Genomic DNA, 22,858 nt, shown 5'->3' with positions numbered 1-22,858 from the left:
ACCTTTCGTTCAGGTGGTACAGTTCTGTAAACCGTTAATCCTTAACAAAATGTTGATACAATTTGTTCAGCTTATATACCTTTTGTTCTCTATTACTTCGCATATAGGCTTAATAAAATCTTGATAATATTTGATCAAATTGTAAAAGGCGTAATTATATAGGTTCAGCTTCACCACATCAATATTTATTCGAATTGAACTTGAACCAAAACCAAGAATGATCTAACTTTAAGATTATCCGACCAAATAATTATCTAACCCAACCCTAACCTAAACCCGAATTTACCATATATTAACCCGCCCAAACCTGACTCAAACAACCTGAACCTGAAATTGAACTCGATCTGAATTTGACTCGAATCGAACCTGACCTATACCCGAAAAGGTAAACGACCCGGAATAATCTAAACCGAAATTGACCTGACTTGAACTTGAACCTGATCTGAATCTAGATTGACCCGATATAACCTGATCCTAATTCAACCCGAAACCTGATTTGACCAACCCGAACTCGACTTGAATACCCAAATTGACAGCTCTATAAAAACATTCAAGGATTCATTATTATAATACAATTTGTTATGATTAAGATCTTTAGAGGTAATTTATTTTCTTGTAAATTACGTGTAATTTTATTAAGGAAAATTTGATTCTAATAATCCAACCTTTTAGCGGTGTTAGTCTATTAATCCCACCTTTGGATTATAGCTGATTAATCCCAATTTTAGGGGGCATCTTATTCTATTAGGCCAACCTGAATGGTCACCTATTGTTCAGGTAATATTTTTTAACAAAACACAAAGGATTTAAAATAACAAACTAAAAAAAAAAAAAAAAAAAAAAACTCAGCAAACCACCCATGACCCACCTTCCCCTAAGCCACACCCAAATTTCCCATGGATTCCGGCAGCCTCAATTGTCCGACAAGGCGACAACCTCATCCATTTTTGGCCAGTCCTTCCCCCTCCCTCTTACCTCCCTTTCCTGGCTCCCCTTTCCTCTCTCTGTCCGCTGTTCCAACCAACCCTCCCGTGGGAAACCCTAGACAACCTTCCGTCCACTCTTTCCCCTCCCCCTAACCGCCCATTTCCGGTAACTTGTACCCCTTCCCCTCTCTTTCCGGCCAATACTAAAAAATCCCAATAAATCCTCAAAAAAACCCTCGAAATAAAATGTCAAAAACCCTCATTGAAACCCTTCAAGTCCGAAATCCCAACCATCGAAACCCTTGAAACCCGAAACCCCACACATCGAAACCCTTGACACCCGAAACCCCACCCATCGAAACTGAAAAAGGGAAACTAGGTGGGGGTTTTAGGTTTCCGCCGGAATATAAAGAAGAGCAGCACTAACGGATTTTGGTCGTGGTTGATGATTGGGGTGGCTAGGGAAGTAGGGATGGGCGACAAGGTGGTTGGGGAAGGGCGGTAAAGGTGGCTTGGGGCCTGGGAGTGTATCGGTTTCATGGAGGTGAGGGGTAGGAAAGAGGGTAAGGGTAGGGGGAAAGAAAAGAGGAAAAAAGTGATAATTTTTTTTTAGAAAAAAATTACTTTTTGACCAATCATAGTGCAACACGTGGATAGATAACCTGCTGTAGAAGGTGGGATGACTTGCTGGGTCGGATAAAATAGAAAGGGGTGTAAAGGTGAGATTAATCAGCTACAATCGAATGGCAGGATTAATAAACTAAACTTGGCGAAAGGTTGGGTCATTAGAATCAAATTTTTCTTTTATTAATGTAAAGTATACGGTCTCCATTGGATACAAAGTATAAGGTTTTCATTAAATGGATAACTTTTATATATCGAGGGGGGGGGGGGGTAAATTTAAGTACCTGATTTTAAATTTTATGACCACATTAATCAACGGATAAAGTATTTTATTATGCTGATTAAACACCAAAAGTATACATTAGGCAATATATATGAGATTATATATGAATGGACAAGAGTAATTATAATCTAAAAGGTAAAATGCATAAAGGCCATATTGATATCTCTAAAACTTTTTTTTTTTTATTCAACATTGAATTAAAATTAAGATATGTAGCACCATGATAAGATGGGGTACTTAATATTGTGAATGAATAATCAAATAATGTAAAAAATATCACTATTATGCATAGTGTTAAAGTTTCGATTTTATGAGATTTAATATTTGAACTCTTAAAACCGTGTAATTGCACGGGTACTATACTAGTGGAGATACATACATTTGAACACGCATCTTGAAACCATGAAAAGTCAAAAAAGGTAAAAAATAAGGATGAATGAAGAATAATTTTAAAACCTTAACCGTACCAAACCCGTTGCCAGACCCGGCCCATTGCCCGCATCCACGAAAACACCTCTCTTCCTGACATTCAAACAAACTCTGGATAACACAAAAAAAAACCATTACAGAAAACAGAGCAACCAACATAACATACCCCTTCAATTTACCAAGAGGATATGGTTCGCGCCATTAATGGCCTCAACCTCTTCTCCTCCTCAGCTCTTTCTCTCTCCTCTTTTTCACCCTCCTCCTCTTCAATTCCCTCCAAAACTCATTCACTCTTCTTCAATTTCTCTCTCCAAATCCAACACTTTTGCAACTTCTGCTGCTCAATTCCTCACTAATTCTCAAATTTCACCTGTTTTCCCGCAATCCCATCTCCCATTTTCTTCACAAAACACTGAAAACGAACCTTTTTCATTGGAAGACGCACAAATCCTCTACCATAAGTGCCTCGAGTTGCTTAAATTGTCTGCACGTTACGCCGATGCCGAGCTCGTAATAGCTGTTCATTCATTGATTGTGAAGTTGGGAGAGGATAATTACTTGCTTAATTCGTTAATTACTGCTTATCTTAAACTGGGTTTGCTTGATGATGCTTTTGCTGTGTTTAAAGGGATGTCGAATCCTGATGTTGTTTCTTATACTGCGATGATTTCTGGGTTTGCAAAATCTGGGTATGAATTTGACGCAATTGGGTTGTTTATGAAGATGCGAAAGAGAGGTATTGAGCCTAATGAGTTTACTTTTGTTGCATTTTTAACTGCTTGTTCTAGAATTTCTGGGTTGCAATTGGGGTTTCAGATTCATTCATTGGTGGTTAAATTAGGGTATTTGTTTTCTGTTTATGTTGCAAATTCTTTGATGGGGTTGTATAGTAGATGTGGTTTTTTGGATTATGCACTTCAGGTGTTTGATGAAATACCTCAACGAGATGTTGCGTCGTGGAATACTGTTATATCTAGTGTTGTGGATGAGCTGATGTATGATAGGGCTTTTGAATTGTTTCATGAAATGGTGAGAGTAGATAGGTTTAGGGCTAACCATATCACACTTTCGAGCCTTATAAGTGCTTGTGCTGGGAGTTGTGCTCGAGTCACGGGGCGAGAAATCCATGGTCATGCGCTTAAGGTGGGGTTTGATAATAATTTGAGTGTTAGTAATTCGCTTATTGGGTTCTACACGAAATGTGGCACTGCTAAACATGTTCAGGCTTTGTTCGAGAGAATGCCTATCAAGGATGTCATTTCTTGGACAGCTATGATTACCGCTTATATGGAGTTTGGAATGATTGAATTAGCTTTGGATATTTTTATGAAGATGCCAGAGAGAAATTCTGTCACTTTCAATGCCGTTTTAGCAGGGCTTTGTTCAAATTCAGAGGGTTTAGGAGCCTTATCTCTGTTTTGTGAAATGGTTAACCGTCGTGTTGAATTAACAGAAAACACACTAACAAGTGTTATTAGCGCGTGTAGTTTACTTGGAGAAAAGAAAATTAGTGAACAGATACATGGCTTTGTGATTAAGTTCGGCTGTAAATCAAATGCTTGTATCGAAGCTGCTCTAGTAGATATGTGTACAAGGTGTGGGAGGATGACAAATGCTCAAAAGATGTTTCAGCAGAGCCAATATGATCAAAATCTTTCAATCAAATGGACATCCTTAATTTCTGGATATGCTCGAGATGCACTGCCGGAAGAAGCAATGACTTTGTTCAAGTGGGGCCAATCTGAACAAACCCTGACAGTTGATGAGGTTGTAGCAACTGCAGTACTTGGTATCTGTGGAACTCTAGGATTTAATGAGATGGGAGAGCAAATGCATTGCCATGCGCTAAAATCAGGACATCTGTATGATGTAAGGCTAGGTAATGCTGTCATCAGCATGTACTCGAAGTGTGGCTACATGGAAGATGCTTGGAGGGTTTTCAATCTTTTGCCCATGCATGATGTAGTGTCATGGAATTGTTTGATTGCTGGCCACCTTCTTCTAAGAGAGGGTGATAAAGTATTGGCTGTTTGGTCGAGGATGAAGAGGGAACACATAAGACCTGACTCTGTTACACTTAATCTAGTAATTTCTTCTTACAGGCATACCAAGTTGAATATGCTAGATGATTGCCGGATATTGTTTTTCTCATTGACTAGGGAGTATGATGTTGAACTCACTTCAGATCATTATGCCTCCTTTGTTAGCGTTTTAGGCGAATGGGGTTTCCTTGAGGAGGCTGAGGATATAATATCTAAGATGCCTTTTGAGCCAAAAAGCTCAGTTTGGAGAGCATTACTTCATAGTTGTAATCTTCATTTAGACTCGACTGCTGGAAAGAGAATAGCAAAACATATTCTAGATATGCAGCCCGAGGATCCTTCTACATATATACTCATATCAAATTTGCTCTCTGCATCTGGTAGATGGCATTGCTCTGAATTGGTTAGGGATGAAATGAGGAGGAAAGGGATCAGGAAACACCCAGCACGTAGTTGGATTGCTCATAACAACAAGGTGCATGCATTTTTTACCAGAGATAAGACTCATCCTCAATCAAAAGACATCTATAGTGGATTGGAGATCCTGATCTTGGAGTGCTTAAAGTCTGGATATGTGCCTGATACAAGCTTTGTTCTTCATGAAGTGGAGGAGCACCAGAAAAAGGAATTCTTGTTCTATCATAGCGCAAAACTAGCAGTGACATATGGCCTTTTGATGACCACGCCAGGAAGACCTATTAGAGTTACAAAGAATGTTCTTTTATGTGGCGATTGCCATAACTTTTTAAAGTATGTATCAAGAGTCACTAGAAGAGAGATATGTGTTAGAGACACCTCAGGCTTTCACTGTTTTTCTAATGGCAAGTGCTCATGTAAAGATCACTGGTAACATGGACCTGCACTGATTGAATATGGTCTTGCTTATCAAACCATTGGAGGATCAAAAGTCCAAAGCTCTTGTATGTGATATATTCAAAAGCTGAGGTGGCTGAATGTATATACATGTTGAAGGAGAAACTAAAGTATAGTAGGAGGATGAAATTTTGAGGTATATAATACAAATTTACACAGTACTGCAAAAAATTATTGCCCTACATTATTTTCCAGCTGTACACATTCTTTTTGCATTATTTACTCGGAAGAATTCTCTCTGCATATGTGACTAGTTCAGTAGTCTTGCCACCCTCTCCCTGTATGTGTCTCCTGACTTTCATATTGTTGTCACCTCCATTCAATATCTTCACACTTGCTTAAAGAATTAGCCTTTCAATATTTCTTGCTTTAGTGGTGCTTACTTCTTGGTGACTGGTAATGCAATGCTGCTAATCAAAACACAGGCATCATATTGGATTCCATGTTTAGATTCTAATTTGGAACTTCCTTTTTCTTCTCTCTCCTATTGAATTTTCTAATTTAAGTGTTTCTGCTGCTGAATTTAGGTTATGCTTGATTAGCTTCTAAAAATCTGCTGTTAGTTTCTTTTCTGCTCCTTGCCTGATCATACTGATTGTGCCTCATACCCCTCTACACATCAAGTTTTCACTGGAAGTCTGGAAGTGTAAAACTAAGCAAACGTATTGCTATATGGGTTAAAAAGCAGGTGCTCATTGCTCCTAAATTGAAGCTGCAACCTACTGCTGAATTCTAGGCTGTTGCTGGCTTACCATCACATACTCTTGATCTTACCTCTTAACGTTGTAAACTGACCTGTCACAGGATACGGCATCAAAATACTGTTAAGACTTGCATCACGAATATCTTGAGTTTGTCATGGCTTTTTTTAAGATGAAATTTTGTTTTGTTTACTTTTACATACTCTGTGACAGCTGTGGATAATGAGTAACACTAAGTAAGGAGCTCCAGCTCAACCCCTTCCCAAGAAGATATTTAATGCCAATAGCGGGAATTTTGCTGCAGCTTCATTGTTTCTTCAATCTAAGAATCTCTCTTGTTCTTGTTTAATTAGTTGGTACAGCTAACATGGTCATGCACACTGTCATACACACACTAGTCCTGGTGTATAATGCTAAATGTTGTGTGCTGTGCTCTAAACTCTTGTAGGTAAGGATTATACTGCTTACATGTAAATATAGAGCTACTGCCCTAAACCACCCCCACCCCCCCCCCCCCCACCCCTCACCCCCCCCCCCCCCCCTCTCTCTCTCTCTCTCTCTCTCTCTCTCTCTCTCTCTCTCTAGCAATTAGTTATGGGCTGCTATTTCGCAGGATATTTTTCTTATGCAACTGATTACTTAATGATGATTATTAGAACCCGCAAGATGCTCAGCAAATGTTGTAGACTCTGAAGTTTCTAGAAATAGTCAACCAGTGCTAGCTCTAATTGTTTCCTTTGATTTTGAGATAGCTCAATACCTTTTTTTTTTTTTTTTTTTTTCTTCCAATTATGTATCTTATCTTTGAATTACTTCTTTGTCCCGTTTTCTTCTTGAATTAAGAAATGGGCCTCTTTAATCCTGTTTAACAATCTGATGCTATTTATTCATCGTCATAATACCAATAATTGAGCTGTTTATAATGTATATGATCACATTGCTGTTGTCTGCAACCAGCTATTATTTAATTTTTTTTGAACCTTATTCTTATTATTATTATTATTTTTTTTTTCCTTCTAGTTTTGATGTCCTCCTTTTCTGTGTATTTTAAAATCTATATATTGTTTAAAGCGAAGGAAATTACGCTGCATGTCATCATTACCTTTACCAACTTCCAGTTCAATTGTATTTCGTCCAGATATCTTCGTTGCCGAGGAAAGCTTTTGCAGATTAGGAGCTGTGTACTAAGTGGTATAGGATTTCGTCTTCTTGTTTGCTTGTTGTATCCAAGCCATTATGTAGATGGGGAGAGATGGTTTTCCTTCCTCATCTCCCCACTCTTCATTTACATCAGCTTAGCTCAAGTTTTATCTTTGTTAATATACAACATATAGCATAATATCTTGGTCTCATGAACTGATTTCTTCAGGCTTCAAAGATTCTCCATTATCTAGCAGAGACAACATCAGCACAAGAAGCATCTTTTTTAGCCAGAGAGACATGATCTCTGCTTGAAGCACCAGGGTCAAAATCTACATCGTGGTGCTTTTATCAGATTATTCAGAGTTGTTTGGACTTTGGAGACCAATTTCTCATTCAAGTTGTTGACTGGAATCCTAGCTATAGAGGAGGGAATTTTTCATGTTCTGTATGCTTGTGCCTTGCAGTTGAGTTGGCATCAGAAGTACAAGTGTACTTCAGCTCATTTATTTTATTTCTGTAATATCTTAACCGAGTACATCAACAGCTGTTGCTTTGTAGCAAGCGGGCAGGCAGTGCTACTAACTTTTGGTTGACATTTTTTTTTTTTTTTTTTTTTTTTGACAAACGACATTATCTCTTATACACGCATTGTTGCAAGGTTAGTTATCTTGTAACTTAAAGTCCATTTAACTCTACAATTTTGAAACTTTCATGGTTGAGGATATTATTCAAAAGGCTTTTTATTTTATTTTATTTGCTGAAAAGAATTCTCTTTAAACACATTGTTTCTTAGTAGTGAAACTTCCTATCTTGTCCTTTATACGCCTTTATCTTAGATGCCTCTTTCTCTTTCTCTTTCTGTGGGTTGGAGGGATGGGAAGAGCGGACTAATTATTAATGCTATGCTCCTTTGTATTGGTTCACATCTTTATTACATTTTTCTTCGAAATATATCCAACCAAACTAAATATTAGATCAGGTCACAGTAGACATAAAAAATTACTTGATGGACTGGAGTCACCGGACTAGAGTAGATCTGTTTTTTTTTTTTTTTTTTTTTTTTTTTAAATATAAAAAAAAATATACTTCGTATATTATTGTTGTTGTTGACTTTGGAGAACTTATAGTTAGACCAGTTTACCAGACTACCGTCTCAGTAAGAAAGAATAAAGCATTTTAGGACTGACTAGATCAGGCAAAGCTCAGACAAGATCATTTTATCTCAACCTTCAGGTGAAAGGAGTAGTATAGTACTCCGTACTTGTTATATTAAGAATTTTTGAGATAAGAATTTTAGAACTTATTTATCTATTATAATTATTATGGTGAAAAGATACCCTTAAAATGTGATAAAAGTTGCACTAAGATTGAAGAATGATTGGGTATTATTAGGTCCACATCAGGCGCTTAGGCCTCGACAGCCCTAGGATACACAGTGATCTTGTAGATGCACCAGTTGCGATTAATATGATGAACTAATGAAATCGAAATCTACTTGGAATGTTTTCAGAACCTTTTCTTAGGATTAACAAAACATGAAAGCAATGATTCAGAGGACCCTTTAATTTTAATAGTCTGAACAACCAGACATACCCTGTTTTCCAATTTTGTTCTGTCTCATCTTAATTCTCAAAGAAAGCCATGCACTACATGGAATGTTATTAAAGTGGAGATTACGTTGCTGCTATCAGATCTGATGTATAGATTATAGAGATTCTGTTTATAATAAAACTATCATTGGTAATCTTTCACGGCTTTAGTTAATATTTGGCCCATTTCTCATGCTTTCGTAACATTAGATGTCCAAATCCATGCATAGCTATCAATCTTTTTGAGTTTCTTGATTGAATGTTGTTTTTCTTAAATTTTTTATCATGTTTCTCATGGAAATATGGAAGTGAATAAAACTATTTCCTTCTCATAATTAAACTCTTGGAATCTTGTAGATCTTCGTTTAGCCTGTTATAGTCATTGATGATACTCTCTAGCAGTGGATGCAGCCTTATGTACAACAAGCCTTATTGAAGGTTACGTATTGTTGTTGTAGCTGTAAACTTGCATTTTATGGTCCTTTTTTCTTGAATTTTTCTACTTTTTATGCTGGGTTGGGGGGTTCCAGTTTTCTTTCCTCATATATCAGCTGTTGTTTCACAGATTATATCAACATTGTCATCACCAGCTTATCATCCACTTCTCCATGGTTGTGCTGGCTATTTATCTTTATTTCCACCATCTCATGTGCGTATTTTCTGCTCTCTGCTTCACACTGTATGAGTATATGTCTTAGTGACAAACAGAGTAACAGACAGTTGCTCATTGAGCAGCTAAGCTGTAAAGCCTTTTGTATAATTACTTGCATTAACTATGGTGTGTTATTCTTTAGGTATTAAGATTGTTCAAGTTTGTTTGTATCGGCTTCAGCAGCCTAATGTGCATATAATCTTGTTTTGCTACTAGACTGATCTTTACTTTTTTTGGGGCTGTTTTTACTTGAATAGGGTCTTTTTTGAAGAGGGGGAGGGGGCTGCAAAGAAATGTTATCTTTTAGCTGGATATTTGAAGAAGACTATGGCAGGGATTGTTGGAGACTAAAACTTTTCTAAAAAATGTCTTGGATTTGAAGGGTTTTGAATTTAGGTGAAGTCATGGAAGGGATGGATTTAAGGGTTACTAAGTTGATCATGTTTTTAAAGGTTAATGAATATCCTAATTGGTCATAGAGTTGCAAGGGATGAGGGTTTTGTCTCTTAATTCATCATATATATATTTTTAAAAAATATATAATTGTTGGTTGATCTTGAGAATATAAGACTAAAAACTAAATGCAGCATTGGAATAAAATTAGGCTGGTTCAATTCATTGATTATAAACCTATATAAACAGCCGTTTCTGGGATTAGATGCTAAGTTATAATGCGCTATGTGTTTAGTAGGCTCTTTTTTATGTTATTATTAATTATATATTAAAATGAAACGTGTTTAAATGGCTTTACATACAGAAAAACTCCTATTTTTGAAAGGCTTGACAGATTTTGGGCCACCCCGTCGTGGATCCAAGTTTTCCAAGAAGCGGTGGCCCGTAATCTGCCAAGGATGTCGTCCGATCACAACCCATTGATTTTATGTCTTGATAATAAGGTCCAGATGCCGGGCCGAAAGCCATTTAGATTTGAACCTTTGTGGCTGTTGGACCCGGATTTTGAACCCCTCATAAAATTTCAATGGGCGGCGATCCCTTCTTTCCTCCCATTTAAACTCAATGATCTTGCTGGGTCCATTACCAATTGGGCCTCTTCAACCTACGCCTCTCTCCCGAAGCAAATCAAAAAGCTAAGGGCTAGGATTGAGGGAGCCCAATTGGCTTTCCAAAACAACCCTCTAAATTCTTTCCTTTTTGACTTGGAAAGATCATTGACAGAGGATCTTAATAGACTTCTTGACCAAGAAGAAGTTTATTGGGCGACTAGAGCAAGAACGGATTGGCTCATTGACGGGGATAAAAATACTAAATTTTTTCATCTCACCTCGACAATCCGTAAAAAAAGGAGCAAAATTTCTGCTCTAAAAAACGAGGTTGGGGATTGGCTCACCGATCCTAACCAAATTCATGACCACATCACCAATCATTTCTCCAATCTCTTCACCACTGAAAACTTCACCCTTCCTACTCCCTCCATCTCCTCTGGAGCAATTAATTGCTCTCTTCCACCCACCCTGGCTGAGTTAAAAGAGGCCGTCTTCTCTATTGGGCCCTTAAAGGCCCCGGGGGAAGATGGGTTCCATGCTATCTTCTTCCACAAATTTTGGGACATTGTACATATTGATTGTTTTCACCTAATCTCTTCCTTCTTCCAAAATAAGTGTGTCCCCCAGTCAATTAATAAAACGGTAATTTGTCTCATCCCAAAAATTCAAAACCCGACCCAAATCACAAGTTTTAGACCCATAAGCCTTGTCAATTGTTGCTACAAATTTGTGGCAAAAATCTTGGTAAACAGAATAAGGCCCACTCTTCAATCTATAATCTCTCCAAATCAAAATAGCTTTCTTCCGGGCCGTGGCACGGAGATTAACTATATCATTGCTACGGAGATTGTTCATGCAATGGGGAAAAAAAAAGGGGGGTAGAAAAGGTGTTTTTGCTCTCAAGATTGACCTTGAAAAGGCCTATGATAGGCTAGAATGGCCCTTCATCAAGCATTGCCTCCATTTTTTCAACTTCTCTCTTGATTCAATCGATCTCATCATGAGTTGTGTCTCTTTGGTCTCATCCTCTATATTAATTAATGGTAATCTATCTAGATACTTTTCCCCTTCTAGAGGATTGCGCCAAGGGGACCCTCTCTCCCCTTATCTCTTCATTATTTGTATGGAGTACCTTTCGAGGTTAATCCATAATGAGTGTGATAAGAAAAATTGGAGCCCCTTCCAATTTAGAGGAGGTAAAACTCAAATTTCCCACTTACTTTTTGCGGATGATGTCCTTCTTTTTGGCCAAACTGATAAAAATACCCTTCACTCTTTGTCTACCACCCTAAACTCCTTCTTTAATCTTTCCGGCCAAAAGATGAACGACCAAAAAAGTTCGATTTTGTTTTCTCCAAACACCCCCCAATCAATGATTGATGAGTTTGAGCAAGAATTAAATGTCACCGCAACTTCGGATCTTGGCAAGTACTTGGGCTTCCCTTTATCCCAAAAAAAACCAAGTAAAAGGAACCTTCAATCCATTGTGGACAAGATAGGGTCTAAACTTGCTTCTTGGAAGAGTAGAACTCTAACTAAAGCAGGGAGACAAATCCTAATTCAATCCACTCTCCAAGCAATCCCAAGGTATTTCATGCAATCCATGTGGATCCCCCAATATTTGAGGAAAAAGTTAGACTCCATATGTTCCAATTTTCTTTGGGGTAATTCTGACAGTAGAAAAAACCTTACTTGGGTTTCTTGGGACAAGGTGTGTAGGCCGAAAGAAATGGGTGGGCTGGGCTTCCTTAATCATGAAAATATCAACACCATTTCTCTTGCAAAACTTTGTTGGCATCTTTATAATAAAAAAGGATGGGCTGCTGAAATTTTGAGAGAAGTTTACATTGAGAATAAGACCAACCCAACTTCTTTCACCAAGGGATCGTTCATCTGGAAGGGCATTGGGAAGGTCTGGAATTTTTTCCAAAGCAGTATTGTTTGGGATGTAGGTGATGGGGGTGCCATAAGTCTATGAGAAGATAGGTGGTTGTTAAGAACGACCCTTAGAGAGTATTTCATTGGGCCGCTCAACTCCAACGCTTCCTCCCTCACTTTGTCCACCTTAAACAATTGTTCCAAACCTCATATGGAGACAGTAATCTCCTTTCCCATTTCTGATGATACCTTCTCTCTAATTCAATCAACCTTCAATGTCTCCCACACTGACTCTCACTTCTCTTCTTGGTCCTACAAAGGTAAATTCGACTCTCACAAAGCAAAGCTAGCAATCATAGAGTCAATCCCGAACCTTGCCCCTAATATGCATTGGTTCCTGATTTGGCACTCAATCACCCTCCCAAAAATAAAGTCGTTTTTGTGGCTCTTAGCTTGGGAGCGTATCCCTCACAGAAAAAACCTCCACCAAAAAATCCATTCTATCCCCCCAAATTGCCTCTTCTGCCCATCCCAGGAAGAATCTTGTGCCCATATCTTTTTTCACTGTGTTCGAGCAAAAGAGTTTTGGACTCATTTGCCCTGCCAGATTGTGACCCCCCTCAATGGTTGGATTGACTGGCTATCAGCTAACCTTAAGTCTAACAGCATGACCACTTGGTCTATACCTTGGAATGTTGTATTCACCTTTGCTATTTGGCACATTTGGTTAAGGCGAAATGCTTGGTACTTCTCAAATTCTTGCCCTCCAATTTCTTCAGCAATCTCTCAGTGTAAATGGGCTGCTTCAGAGTACTTCTTTTCCACAAAGTGTAGCTCTGAAAGTCCAAAGCCCTCTCCTTTACACTGGCTTCCCCCTCCTTCAAGTTCCATCAAAGTTAACTGTGATGCATCCTTCTTGATCTCCTCAAGAGAAGCTGGATGCGCTGTTGTGTGCAGAAATACGTCTGGCGACTGGATTGTCGGCCTAAGCTGGAGAGGCTTTTTAGCCTCGCCTTATGATGCCGAACTGAAAGCTATTTATCTGGGATTGAATCTGATTAAGCAAAGAAACTGGACAAATACAATCCTCTGCTCAGATGCTAAACGTGCAATTGATGATATTTTGTCCATTGACTGTACCTCTAATGCACCATCAATGTTACTAAAATGCAGGGACCTAAGGATGGACCTCCATGTGGATATGCACTTTGAGAAGCGAGAGGGTAATGCAGTAGCTGACGTACTTGCAAAGGATGCTCGAACCAATCTGGATCGCTTGAACGAATGTTGTATTTTGTATGCTCCACCAGAATCTTGTATTGTTGCTTTTGAGAGAGACTTGAACTCATGTTCTGCAAACTCTAATACTTATTTGACTGGTGATGTCCCAGTGATCATGGATTGTAACCAACATTTAACTTAATTAATGCATCCTTTTGTTCGAAAAAAAAACATACAGAAAATTATATAATTTGATGCCCGGTGCAAGCAAAAGCTGCTTTTGTCCTGATTGACTTGTGCAGCAGTTCACTTGAATCTTGGATGCCTCGAATCTTTGCCAAGATTAAAAGTAAGCAAATATATTGCTATATGGATTTAAAAGGACGCTCATTCCTCTTAATTTGAAGCTGCAATTTACTGTTGAATTTTAGGTTTTAGAAGCTTTTCAAAGGGGTTTAAATAATTGCTGCAATTCTACTTAATCTTTCTGCTTAGTTACATAACTTTTCACTGTGATTGTCCATCTTTATAGGCTTTTACACCATTATCATATTGAATGTGTTCTCTTAGAAAATTGCTTTGTCATATTTCCGGAAAATTCAAGTTAATCAAATTGATTTACAAAAAAAGGAAATCAAAGGGGTATAGTTGGTACTTCAAACGTTATGACGTGTATATTTAGTCCATCAAGCAAAATGAGCTGGATTCCTACTTGCTAAATGGATAGACGGTGTTACTAAGGCTGCCGTTACATATGGGACTCAGGGTTTATTTTGTCAATTCATACTTACAGATCGAATACTAAAATTCGTCTTATCTTGAAATCGAAATCACGAATTACAATAGTCTTCCACCAGTTTTTTGTGAATTGTATACACAGAGGAACTATTTACTGACAAAATTGCACTTCGGAATACCACAAAATTGGAAATCATGACAGTGATATCGATGTCGACATCAGTTGGTAAGAGAAAGAGATCGTCAATCGTTGGAGGAGCTGAATCTGAAGAACAACCTGTAAAGATTGAGACAGTGAGTAATTGCGTATAAATTTGTTAAATTTTGTCAATCCGATAGTCAATTATCTAATATGAAATGCGTCAAATACAATTAATTAATGATATAAGTTATTGGGAAAATTTATTCTTTGTTTGATGCAAGTCGGTAATTGTAGTATATCATATCTCATCATTTAGTATATGAATTGGATGAATGTAGATTGGAGATGAACAAGGAGCTATGGTAAAAAACTCGCAGGTAATGTATTGTGAGGGCTAATTTCTCTTATTGCGTAAAAACAAATGGGATGGCCAATTAACAACAAGTGGTTGGTGTTTTTGTGCAGGCATTGTGCGTGGAAAATGGTCAGAAGGTAATTCAATTACATGCGGGATTATTTAAGGTATATCTGAACTTCGTGATAGGAATTGGAATTGATTAAAATCAAACCCAGAATTGTGATAGTGATAAAATGGTATTGAATTGTAGGAAAATTCTTTAAGCGATGGTGGACTTGTGAAAGTAGAAGTGAAATTCTGAGGGAACACTCGGCCAGTAGCCGAAGGGTGAGTGTGTTATGGCCTTATTTTATACACTGGTTGTGCATGGAATTCACAAATCTTGTTGTGTTCATGACTACATGATGTGTTCTTGAATGGTATTTTCTATTAATTTATTTTCCGTATAGCAGTAGAAGCGACGTTATGTTTAATGCTTATTGTAACTTCATGAGGTCAATCCGGATTGGGTAATGACAATCCTAAATAATTTCATTTGTGCAGCCTCCTAATATGAACTGTCGTATAGAGTCCTTTGGGAGAATATGTCAAAAATTTGATGACAGGAGGAGAAGGTGGGTGTATGAGATGGGTTTTGGAGGTTTGCTCCACTTTGCCTGTGATATGCATTTGCCAAGGCAGCTAGCCTATTGGTTAATGACTAGGGTTGACCCTATAAACAAAGTATTTATTGCTCTAGGTGGTGGAGAGTACCGATTATCAAAGAATCAGGTTAGACGGGTTTTAGGTATCCTAAATGGTGCAAAGGAAGTGCCTAATATGAATTCGATGACTGATGAAATTCGTGAGAAGGTCCAGAACGTATTCTTGAAATATGGTAAATCATGGGAGACAAAATCAAAGAACGAGTGTGCAAATGTTTACACATCCATAGGAATTCCTGGCACGACTGAGATGAAAGACAGGATTGAAGGGTATTTTGAGGTAAATCAGGAGGAAGAAATTCAAAACTCTATTCTTGATTGTCGCATTGCAAATGGTCTTGTGCCCCACCCAGTCACCAAGATTAGAGCCTGACTTAATGCCTGCACTTGGGTGTGTAATGGAAACTTGTGAGTATGATTGGTGTGAGTTGGTGTTGTGTAAGTTAATGGACAGTGTTTGTAGCTTTGCGCGTCGATTTTATGCGAATGGATATGCCGGAGGTTGCGGAGGGTGTGCAATGTTTGTAGTGGTAAGTGTACAAGTAAGCATACTAAATCATAAATTGTGATATCCATAAGTAAGCTTCATTCCTAGAATTTATAATTTTTGCAGATATATTACTTGGACCGGTTGGACAGGGATCCTATTCAATGGGGTGTATATCCTTGAATTAAAGTATGGAATATGAAGCAAATTCGGAAGGCCAGGAAGTGTGATAGGCTAAGAACGGGGGACTACGGTCGCTTAGGGGTAAGTAACTAGTGACCTATTATTTGTTTGTTTGAGTACATTCACATACATATTGTAATATGACATTAAGAAGTGTTATAGTTGTTAGATGTTGCATACGGTGAATCTCATCCTAGGGAGGCCAGGGACACGGAAGGCCCTATTACCATGATAGAATACCCTGTGAGTTCTCTTGAATTCGTAGCTTGGTTATTAATGAAATGATAACTGAACATGACGTAATGTGCTAATATGTACAGGATTTGTCCAAGATGGTGGGGTGTAAGGAAAGGCGAAGGCGGGCTCCGGTACGTAGCCATATGGGAAAAGGCAACCCCATGTAACATTGCATGGGAAAAATGAGGGAAGATGAGTTGAGTGTGAAGGCTGATACATAGTGAAATGAAAAAGTTGTAATGGAAATGCAATTCAAATAGGATAATTTTCATAGAAACACCTTGTCTTTTGCTGTGTTCGTTAATGCTTTATTGGTCATTAGTTGTTCAACTGGATTAGTGCATGTAGCCCAATCGATTTTGGGTTGTGTATAGTAATGTTTACTCACATATGGGTGTAGTAAAACACTGAGTCAACAGGAATATTAACACTTGCATGTTGGGGGTGATTGGTTTAACTATGTAGTTGAACCAGCTACTCTAACTTGTTTCTTTTAACATTACCAAATTAGTCCCAATTTAATGGGTTAAGTGTTAGGCACCAATTACATAAATGGGCCTGTTTGTACACGTCCAATAGCGCATTGATGCCCAAATAAGGGATATATTCATGAGTATTCAACACGAGTTAGGGTATGACATGTACAATGATCAAACTTATGAATTTGATTTTCATACTAGGGGTGTCCATAATTCGGATAAAAATCGAAATCCAATCCAATCTAAATCGAATTATCAATTCGGATCGATTTCGAACTTTAAATTGGATCGGATCGAATTGAGATTTTTTTAAAATTCGGATTTTCGGGTCGAATCGGATTGACCCTACTTGGATCCAAATTAAACTGAAAACCGAATTATAAAATTAAGCATGGATGAATATGACTCAAATATGGACTGCTTGCTGTCTTAAGTTGCTGCTGCTAGCTACCTACTGTTGAAAATTAGTGGCTCTAACATGGTGAAAGTTTTTACTTACCGGTGATATTTTCCTATTTGGTTCTTGATGTTATTGTTGTAATGGTGTTTCCTTAAAGGTAATATGATGTACTAGTATTAGTTATTATTGAACAATTTATTTTATATAATCATGTCTTTTTTTAAGATTTGTATTAATATTAAGGCTTGGACAAATGTGATTTTTATAATTGCATTTGTATTTATATTCATTATTGTATGAGTCTATTAGATGTTAAAAATAAAAGTGTTAATTCGGATTTTCAGGTCGGATCCAAATAACCGAATTTTAATTCGGATTGGATTAGGAGAGTAATTCGGATCGGATCGGATTGAAAATTTGAAAACCGAACTATATTTCGGATCGGATTGGATTTTGGCTAAATCCAAACCGAAAACCGAAAACCGAACTGACACCCCTATTTCATACCATGCGAGTACCATGTATCAAAGTGTGGAATAGCATTGTATTACCATGTTAATACCAAATTCATGCATAAAGCTATCATAGTCAATATGGTGAACAAACATATAGTGTGCTTGTAAAGTACAACAATAATGTTACAAAAATAGCCAGTAGTATGGGGCAGTTGGAATTCAGGGCTATAAATAAACAAATGACATAAAATGAAGGCCCATTACCAATGTATTAATAACAAAATAAAGGGTTACATTGGATAAGTAAGGTCCAGCAAATACGGGCCGAACTATGTTTATGGGCCAGTACAAAAAAATTAGATTTAAACTTTAAACCTTCAACCTGTTGACAACAGTTCATCTACCACATATATTTTTGATTTTCACTGCCAAGTTCAATTCTAGAAAACTAATCACAGACACAGACAAACCAAAATCTACATGTAGGGACTTTTACCACCGTTTCAATTTCAACGCTGTTACCATCAGAGTCTACTCCTTCAGTATAAGCCTGATTATCATACATTTTTGGGTAAAATAAATCTTCATACTCAACATCCTCAGAAATGGATTGTAACATCTGGAAAACATGTTTCCTATTTTTCCCATTCCGTCCACCAGCATTTGGTGTGGACACCCCAGCAGGAGCAACATTAGAATGCAATTGAGTATGACCATTACCCTTCGCATTTGGCTCAATGTCATTAGCCTTTGCCTTCCCCTTATCCCTTTTTAGAGAGGCTCCAGACTCCATAGAACAGCAGTGTAGACACCTGATTGTGTCTTCCAAAAACCAAACCCAGTGATGAATATCTTTCACGTCATGAATATCGAACAAAGCAAAATGTGACAGAGTCTCTTGAATTCCTTAGTTTTTAATAAAAATTACTTCTTTCTGTTTTCAAAATCTTTTTTTTTCGTACCCTGTTTATGAAAAACGTCCGGTCCAGTTTAGTTTGGTCCATGATATGGGTCCAATAATTGCATAGTTGGATGGGGTTGAAAAGAGATTTCCAACGATATATTATAAGCCCAATTCTGATGAATAATGAGGAAGTTATGGCCAAAAAACTAAACTAGGCCCAAACCGGATTTTACCTACGGCCCAATGATCACGTGGAGGGTATAAAGGTTTAATCCCAATTCTAAACTAATTAGGATTTATTAGAAGCTTCTATAAGTTTCTAAAAGATCTTAATTATCCTTTTTGAAAAGATAAGATCAAAAAGTTTGAAATTGAATAAAACTCCTCTTTTTAAGAGACCTTGTTCTGTGCGAAATGAAATATGTTCAGATATTATTTTCGTGCCTCATAATTTTTATCCAAATCTTATATGGTTGGATAGCTCTTGAAATTATCTTTCCAATGATATATTGTAATATTAATTCCGAGCTATAACGAAAAAAATATGAAAGAGATACGAAACTTTATCCAAAACTGACACCCTTCCACTATTTCGACCATATATTTTAATCTACAAAATTTAATCTTATTCTTATTGGGTTGGAAAGTAGACTTCAAGAGCTTTTCAACGACATATTATTTATCTTATTCTGACTTCTGGATCAAAAGATATGATAAAAACAAAATCCGCAAAAACTGCTGTCCATTGAGTTTTATTCCGATTCGAATTCGGATTCTTTTCTTAATCCTTCGACCCTCTTTTTCCCTTATAAATAGAGGTCATATCGCCCCTTTTTCAATCATCAACAAGTTTGATCACCAACAATCATCAACAATCATCTTTCTGTTCTATTCTCTCTCAAAGCTATTCTTTCCCCCTCTTTCTAAGCTTTCCCTTTTCAAAGCAACATTCGTCCATCACGAGACTTAGACACACATAGCCAAGCTCGAAGTTTCCTTCGCCCTAGATGTGAAAGGTCGATAATTTCTGAGGGTTTGGTCCTAAATCTTATATCAATTCTTTGATTAGATTTACTATTTAATATTTTCATTAAAGTTACTAACGTGTGTATTGTTTTGATAGAAAGAGATACGAGGCAACAAAGTAAGTTATTTTATTGCTCTTTATCTTTAGGAATCATGTTTAAATTATTTTAATTCCTAGTATCATGTTAGGATGTTATTTATTTCTTTCTGATAACATGTTTAGGTTATTTCCTATTTCTTCTATCATGTTAGTATCATGTTAGGGTTAAAGATTTGATTTTTAATGCTTAGTGACATGCTAGGGTTTGTTATTAATCATGTTAGTATCATGCCTAGGATCTTGCTAATATTAGTTATATTATGCTTTGATGAGATTATTATTATGATGATGATTTGTTGTGTTAATATCAATATGTTGCTTGATATTATTGTTATTGCTTGATCACACCCTCTTTTACAGGATTAAAGGGAATTTGTACTTGAATCACGCTTAATAAGATAATTAATAATTTTATTTAGGTTAATGTGATTTTAATTCAAGTGATCACCAATAATAGGTTTGTTTGTGCATTAATATTCAACCAACATAGATTAAACAGGTTTAGGATTAATATATTGATTGTATGTTAGTCAGAAAGCGCACATGAATATGAGAAGAATAAAGAAGAGGCCTATTTTAAAGGTAGGTTCAATCTATTTTAGGTTGGATTTGTACCTTTATCCCCGAATATCCAGCCATGGTTCCAGACCACTATGGAGTTAGCGATCTCATGGATCGTGAAGGGGTGTAACCTTCACCCTGTGAACGGTTTACAAGTTCCTAAAACTTGTTGGCAACTCTTTTTTGGTCTAGCTTCCTTCCCTTTGGATGCCACCATGCTTAAGTGCATGATCACAGTGGGGTTCATGTTTGGGATGCTTGAAATATTCCTTACAAGCAGCTATGCCCTACCTCTTCAACAGGCGCCTTCCCCTTATTGTTTTCCCTTGGAAGAAGAACCCTCAAATGTGGTCTGATGAATCTTTTCGTCTGACACAATCTGCAATGGTATAAAGTACGACGTTGAAGCAACATTAATGATGGTAGGAGGTGAAGGAGTTATGTCTTCGATAAGTGCAATTACTAGATATATCAAGGATCACTATTATGGAGATAATAAGTTCGTTCTTTTGGGTCGTCATTGTCTATTGCTAGATTATGATAAATGATCTTTGGCCTAGTCAAATAGTCCAAAGCCCTTTAGAATGGATCCTATGAGGTCACACAGCAAGAGTATTGGGTTAAACAAGTTAGAGGCCCATTAATGGGCCTCATGAGATTATGACAAACCATATAGAGTGTTGGGCTAGAGTAGGTTGATTAGGAATATGTGTTTGGGCTTGACATGGACTCTTATTTAGAGATGTGATCTATAAATAAGATCCATGACTTAGATTGACAGTCAGTTAATTGTAATTCAAGCAACCAAGTCCCAAAAACCCTAATCCTCTCCCTCTCACTCACGACCCTCTCTCTCTCCTCCCCTTGTCCGTACGGCCACCCCCTTGTGACGGTTCGTGTGGTGTCTCGTGGTGGTTCGTGGTTGGTTTGTTGCTCTCTCTTCTCCGTAGAAGGTCAATTGAAGGGTTCAACTGCAACTAACTAGCATTAGTGGAGGTTTAATCCGTGCTTGTGGACCAAGTAAAGGAATCACACTTGAGGTTCTTTGTCTCCCTTGTTCTTGCTCGATCATACGTGGAATCACACTTTAAAGGTATAATTACTTATTCTTTACGTGTTATACATTGATCTTGGTTATTAGATGCTTATGAATATGATTCATGAAATTCCGCTTAGAGTATCTAAATCCCTACAATGGTATCCATTAGCCTATGCATGTACATATATTGAATATTAATTCTTTGATTGTCCACAATTTTAATTCAATTAGGAGGGAGAATAATTTTATTATGGGTTAATTATTATTTTAAATGTGATTTAACATATGGAATTATTAAAAGTTGTTTAATTTGCTTAAAATTAGCCATCAAAAGATCCGAATTTTTTCCCTACAAACTCGAAAAATTCGAACCCCTATACCCTAATTTTCGAAAATTTCGAAACCCTAAACCCAAAATTGTGATTTTTGTGTTTTGGTTTTGATTTAATTCGATTGCTATGTGATTTATGATTTTAATATATTTGATTTCATGTTAAATTTTGAATTTTTCATGATCAAATTATTTAATTTAAGAGTTAAATTGAATTGGGATTAATTTCATGAAGAACCCTAATTTCAAGATTGAATATGATTTAATTTTGAAATTAATTGGACCACATTAAAATTAATTTAATTTTAACAAAAGATTTGTTTTATTTAAAAAAAAGGGGTTTTGTGTGCAGAAGCCGCAGCTAGGTGGCGCAGCCACGGCGGCTGCCGCTGTAGGTGGTCCGGAGGGAGGGATGAGGCGGGGCTGCAGGTCGGAGAGCAGGGGCAGCAACATCAGCACCGTGCAACAGTTGCATGGCACTACTGCTGTTGCTGTGCAGCGTACACCAGTTGGTGTACGACCACCGTGGCTGGCTTCGGCTGGCCACACCACGGTGGCTGGCGCACTATTTTAAAAAAAAATAATTTATTTTATTTTTGATAAAATCAAATTTCAAAATTAAAATTAGAAAGGATAAGTTTTGATTTTGAAAAGATAATTATCAAAATTAAAGTTGTTAAGTTTGGATAATTATTGAGCAAAAGATTCTATATGGATAATAATTGATTAAATAATGAGATTATCCCATAATTATTTTTGGATAATAATTGATTTAAAATTTTGTGATTGGCTAGACAATTCGGATAGAATCTCCTAAATTAGTTAGGATAATCATGAAAAATAAATGTGATTTATCTTCCATAATTAAAATAAGATTTGATTCTATCTCATACTTAAGATAGAATATATGATATTTCATGATTGGTAATGAATAATATATGATATTATCTAATTACAGTAATTTAATTAAAATATGAGATATTTAGGAGCCATGTTTCCTTAATTGTAAGCATTTGATGTTGTAGTTTAGGAAAGCATGATGAGTGATTTATTATATGGCACTTTATAAATATATGATATTATTTATTGCTATATATAGACTAGTATGGCTCATAGATTCTAAATACGATCTGCGCATCGTTTCGTATTTTTGTAATCTAAATACGGTCTGCGTACCGTTAAGTATTTTTGTAATTTATTTTATTTTATTTAAGTAGTAGATAAAATAAAATAGTATTACAGGTTGCAGTTGATCCAAGAAGTTAATGGAGTGAAGGCCCAAAGGAGCTAGATGGATGAGATCCATGAAGGTTCAAGTGAGAGTTTTACTTTATTATTTTTTAGGATTA

The 22,858-nt window shown here is 36.9% G+C and overlaps 1 protein-coding gene and 1 long non-coding RNA gene across 2 annotated transcripts; both read left to right on the top strand.

Moving 5' to 3' along the window:
* The first annotated feature begins 2,392 nt into the window (after nt 1-2,392).
* Nucleotides 2,393-5,456, top strand: LOC145572468 (pentatricopeptide repeat-containing protein At5g03800-like). Its single transcript, XM_081631441.1, has one exon. The coding sequence runs from the start codon at nt 2,467-2,469 to the stop codon at nt 5,152-5,154; it is 2,688 nt and encodes an 895-aa protein (XP_081487567.1). The 5' UTR covers nt 2,393-2,466; the 3' UTR covers nt 5,155-5,456.
* Nucleotides 5,457-14,173: 8,717 nt separating this feature from the next.
* Nucleotides 14,174-16,721, top strand: LOC145572467 (uncharacterized). Its single transcript, XR_014096864.1, has 8 exons — nt 14,174-14,397; nt 14,584-14,622; nt 14,711-14,767; nt 14,854-14,930; nt 15,147-15,837; nt 15,921-16,058; nt 16,140-16,220; nt 16,298-16,721. It is a non-coding gene; the product is annotated as an uncharacterized LOC145572467 (long non-coding RNA).
* The last annotated feature ends 6,137 nt before the right edge of the window (nt 16,722-22,858 follow it).

Source organism: Chenopodium album, chromosome 12 (assembly GCF_948465745.1).
Source record: "Chenopodium album chromosome 12, dcCheAlbu1.1, whole genome shotgun sequence".
NCBI lineage: Eukaryota > Viridiplantae > Streptophyta > Magnoliopsida > Caryophyllales > Amaranthaceae > Chenopodium > Chenopodium album.
This window is presented reverse-complemented; position numbering and strand designations above follow the sequence as displayed.

What these genes read in the sequence shown, in the direction of transcription:
- LOC145572468 (XM_081631441.1), top strand. Translation starts at nt 2,467, where the DNA reads ATGGCCTCAACCTCTTCTCCTCCTCAGCTCTTTCTCTCTCCTCTTTTT.